Source organism: Notothenia rossii, assembly GCF_949606895.1.
Source record: "Notothenia rossii genome assembly, chromosome: 6".
In the NCBI taxonomy this organism is placed as follows: domain Eukaryota; kingdom Metazoa; phylum Chordata; class Actinopteri; order Perciformes; family Nototheniidae; genus Notothenia; species Notothenia rossii.
In genome coordinates this window covers 1,022,353-1,027,293 of record NC_136909.1, presented here as the reverse complement: position 1 = coordinate 1,027,293, position 4,941 = coordinate 1,022,353, and the positions used below count along the sequence as shown (strand labels likewise).

Below are 4,941 nucleotides of genomic sequence, written 5' to 3'. Positions count from 1 at the left end.
CTTTTAATCTGTGTTTTAATATATCTGTTTTCAAAGCACTCGCTGGAGCAGTGACTATAAATCTCGTTGTATTCTGTCCGATGACAATAAAAGCTTTTTGAAATGTTGATTGAGCTGCACATATGGTTTGACCCCAAAGGGACTTAACAACATCACAAAAGTCTAAAGATCTGACGACTACAAAGGTCATATTTTCAAGATGAACAAAAATGTGTTAAAAGACCCTCCATCATTTATTCTAGCCAATTCATTTCTTTGTCTAAACTGAAATGTCCAAATTGCAACAATATGCTTAAATCATGATTCTATAATGTTTAAATCCAATATTTTGTTTCACCAGTTCCTCATGAAGAGGTTATATTTAACTGCATTTACCTTTTAAAGATCTTCACAAATAATCTGAGGGGATTTCTCGTTGTGATGAGTCATTGAGTCATTGAGTAAAGCGCGCTGAGCTGCTGAATGAAAAGTGCTGAATAAATAAAGCTTTATTATTATTATAAAGACATTACTGTGGACGGGGGCCGCAGTGCGCTGTGCATTGATCATCAGACCAAGGGGGCTAAGCCCGCCGCTGCGTCTGCAAAGCCGTTGTGTCCGTGGGAAAGACACTTCACCTGAACCTGCTCCTGTGGGTGGTGTCCACAGGAGATGATCATCACATGATCTGTGTCATGTGATGATCATCACATGACACAGATCATCACATGATCATCACATGACACAGATCATGTGATGATCATCACATGATCTGTGTCATGTGTATTTGAGTCATTGATAAAGCGCTTTAATAAATATAAGGATTGTTATTATTACTCATCTCAGTGAGGCCATGTGGGGACTAACCCCATGTGGGGACTAACCCCATGTGGGGGACTAACCCCATGTGGGGGACTAACCCCATGTGGGGACTAACCCCATGTGGGGGACTAACCCCATGTGGGGGACTAACCCCATGTGGGGACTAACCCCATGTGGGGACTAACCCCATGTGGGGGACTAACCCCATGTGGGGGACTAACCCCATGTGGGGGACTAACCCCATGTGGGGACTAACCCCATGTGGGGGACTAACCCCATGTGGGGGACTAACCCCATGTGGGGACTAACCCCATGTGGGGGACTAACCCCATGTGGGGGACTTACCCCATGTGGATTAGGAGAACATATTAAAGCAATGGGTTATAAGCACATTGCTGTTAAAAGTGAAAGTGATGTAACAATAGAGCGGTGCAATGACTAGTCCTAAAACCAGGAAGTGAGTCAGCACTTCCTGTTCCCTCGTCTCAGCCAATGGGATCTCTCCATAGGGTTTAGGAAACTATCTGAACTAAGGTCTGTGGTTGAGACAAAGAGACGGATCACGTTTTGTTCTACATTAAACCATCAGCAGAGACCCCACTGGTGATCTCTGAAGAGTGGACGTGTCTGAGAAACGATGGTTGTTACCAAGTGGCTGAATAGGACTACAGAAGCCGTGGAGGTCGTTGTACGTCATTACGCCGAACACGTAAACACTCCTCTAAGTTAGTTTCTGTTCTGCTTGAGAGCAAGTCCCTGCCTCCTGCAGACTGTTCAAACAAACGCTTCAACTCCTTCCATCTAGAATCTGTGTTTGAATATGGATCTGAAGTTGGCGTGACGTTGAAGTCGTGCTGCTGGACTCGCCTGTAGTTCCTTTATAGCATAACGTTAGCATTTAGCTTCTGGACATTAGATTTATGATTCAACATTATGAAAGTAGACACGTGGAGATTATCCTGAACTAAACGTGCATTTATCAAACAGGTTCGTTTTCCACAGACCTTATTTTTACAATATTCCAGAATCCTAAATCCTGACCCCTGAGGAGGAATCCCTTTGATACTATCGGACCTTTCTAGGGTATAAATCTGGACCGACCCCCCCTCCAGTCTGGGCCTCTTCGTCTCTCCTGAACCTCCGGCTGCTCCCTGGTCTCCTCTCTCTTCTTCGGTGGTGCCGGAGCTTCTCTCGGGGAATCGAACCCGCGGCACGCACCCCCCTGCAGCCGCATCTGAACTCCTGTGGGAGAAGGGCGAGACAAACCAGAGCTCAGAGCACAAACAGTGACTTCACGAGCAAAACATCTATCAGAACCAGAAACAGGGTTATTAGCAGGTAGCTCGACGCGTACGAGGAATCTGACTAAATATATATTTATCATTTAGACCTCCAGAAGTTCTCCGTGTCTTTGTAGTTCTTATATCTAAACATTGATTATTAACAAATCAAATGTAAATATTAACAATACCAAGAAAGGAATGAGTAATAATGACCTGTCAGTTCTCCTCTGCTGTCTGACCATCACGAGACTCCCTCTCTGCCCTGAGGGACACAGAGACTTCAGTTCAGATACAAGTACACATCTGAGAGGGGTCAACAGGACACATTCAGATACAAGTACACATCTGAGAGGGGTCAACAGGACACATTCAGATACAAGTACACATCTGAGAGGGGTCAACAGGACACATTCAGATACAAGTACACATCTGAGAGGGGTCAACAGGACACATTCAGATACAAGTACACATCTGAGAGGGGTCAACAGGACACATTCAGATACAAGTACACATCTGAGAGGGGTCAACAGGACACATTCAGATACAAGTACACATCTGAGAGGGGTCAACAGGACACATTCAGATACAAGTACACATCTGAGAGGGGTCAACAGGACACATTCAGATACAAGTACACATCTGAGAGGGGTCAACAGGACACATTCAGATACAAGTACACATCTGAGAGGGGTCAACAGGACACATTCAGATACAAGTACACATCTGAGAGGGGTCAACAGGACACATTCAGATACAAGTACACATCTGAGAGGGGTCAACAGGACACATTCAGATACAAGTACACATCTGAGAGGGGTCAACAGGACACATTCAGATACAAGTACACATCTGAGAGGGGTCAACAGGACACATTCAGATACAAGTACACATCTGAGAAGGGTCAAAGGACACATTCAGATACAAGTACACATCTGAGAGGGGTCAACAGGACACATTCAGATACAAGTACACATCTGAGAGGGGTCAACAGGACACATTCAGATACAAGTACACATCTGAGAGGGGTCAACAGGACACATTCAGATACAAGTACACATCTGAGAGGGGTCAACAGGACACATTCAGATACAAGTACACATCTGAGAGGGGTCAACAGGGCACATTCAGATACAAGTACACATCTGAGAGGGGTCAACAGGACACATTCAGATACAAGTACACATCTGAGAGGGGTCAACAGGACACATTCAGATACAAGTACACATCTGAGAGGGGTCAACAGGACACATTCAGATACAAGTACACATCTGAGAGGGGTCAACAGGACACATTCAGATACAAGTACACATCTGAGAGGGGTCAACAGGACACATTCAGATACAAGTACACATCTGAGAGGGGTCAACAGGACACATTCAGATACAAGTACACATCTGAGAGGGGTCAACAGGACACATTCAGATACAAGTACACATCTGAGAGGGGTCAACAGGACACATTCAGATACAAGTACACATCTGAGAGGGGTCAACAGGACACATTTAGATACAAGTACACATCTGAGAGGGGTCAACAGGACACATTCAGATACAAGTACACATCTGAGAAGGGTCAACAGGACACATTCAGATACAAGTACTGTCATCATTAATGGACGTCTCTTTAAAATGACCGCTCAGAGGAGAGGAGTTCTCATTTCTCTAACCGCCTGCTGCTTCCCCTCCTCTCTCCTCAGTTCCCCTCCTCGGCTCGTCCGCTCGCCTGGTTATGGCTAGAAAGGATCCGTCTAGTGTAAATATGACGTCACGTTCTCGTTGTAACTCTCGTTGTAATCGGAGCGGCTCGGAAACACATCTCCAGCAGTAACATGATGCAACATACACATTAATGCAGCAGCAATATTAATAGAGAAACATCAGACTTAATAGTAAAACACTGCAAGGGAACATTTTATTGCACCAGGAGCTATCTTGGGACTTTTACTGCGACAACGTTGACTTGCCTGTGAATAAAAAATAAACCATAGTGTTGGTGATCTATAGTGTTGTCATTCTTCTTTGAACAGCAAGACCGCTAACACCCCATTTCAACAATCACACTCCCTGTCATTGACATAAATAGATAGTTTAGCTTCTCATCATCATTTGCTGTGGCCCACTGATGTTAACGATCGTAACTGAAAGGCTGCCTGCCAAACGTAAACATTCAGCCACGTGACATTCAGCCAAACTCTCGCGAGAGTTTTAGACAAGACGGATCCTTTCTAGCCATAACCCGCTCGCCTCTCCTGTGGGCGGGACTAAGTCTCGAGGATAGGAGTCGAGGAGGGGAGTTAGAGAAATTAGAAAGGGCCCATATGTTCTCCAATTGAATTGGTTGTATCGTTAATACATGCAGATGCTTAGTGCTGACCTCACCCGAGGTGAAGAGTGTGTCTCAGATCAACACCGCGTGGGGGTTTATGAGCAGGAACGATTTAAAACCTCACATTTCTAACAGGACTCTGGCGCTGTGTTGTTGTTGTTTACCTACCGTCAGCAGCGGTAAACAAACAGCGGCTCCTGTAAACAAACAGCTCGAAGCGTGGGTCCAGTGGTGCAGGAAGTCCTGCTTCTTCTTCTTCTTCTTCTTCTTCTCCTTCTCCTTGTTGGCGTTTCAGATGCATTACCGCCCCCTAGCTTCCGTTTCAACTCTTATCCTCATGTGCTCAGCAGCTACATGCCAACATTAAATACATACATCATTAAATACATACATCATTAAATACATATATCATTAAATACATACATACATCATTAAATACATACATACATCATTAAATACATACATCATTAAATACATACATACATCATTAAATACATACATATATCATTAAATACATACATCATTAAATACA

At 44.3% G+C, this 4,941-nt stretch overlaps 1 protein-coding gene across 7 annotated transcripts in view; it reads right to left on the bottom strand.

The window, feature by feature from the left end:
- Positions 1–4,725, bottom strand: part of ciz1b (cdkn1a interacting zinc finger protein 1b) — a 13,579-nt gene extending 8,854 nt beyond the window's left edge. For 3 of the 7 annotated variants that reach the window (XM_079685900.1, XM_079685899.1, XM_079685898.1), the window contains exons 1-3: positions 4,578–4,725; positions 2,298–2,346; positions 1,876–2,043 (exon numbers count right to left, since the gene is read on the bottom strand). In XM_079685900.1, coding sequence (XP_079542026.1) covers positions 1,876–2,043; positions 2,298–2,346; positions 4,578–4,710 — 350 coding nt within the window. In that variant the 5' untranslated portion in view covers positions 4,711–4,725. The other 4 variants (XM_079685901.1, XM_079685902.1, XM_079685904.1 and 1 more) reach the window with 4 other exon arrangements.
- Positions 4,726–4,941: the final 216 nt, after the last annotated feature.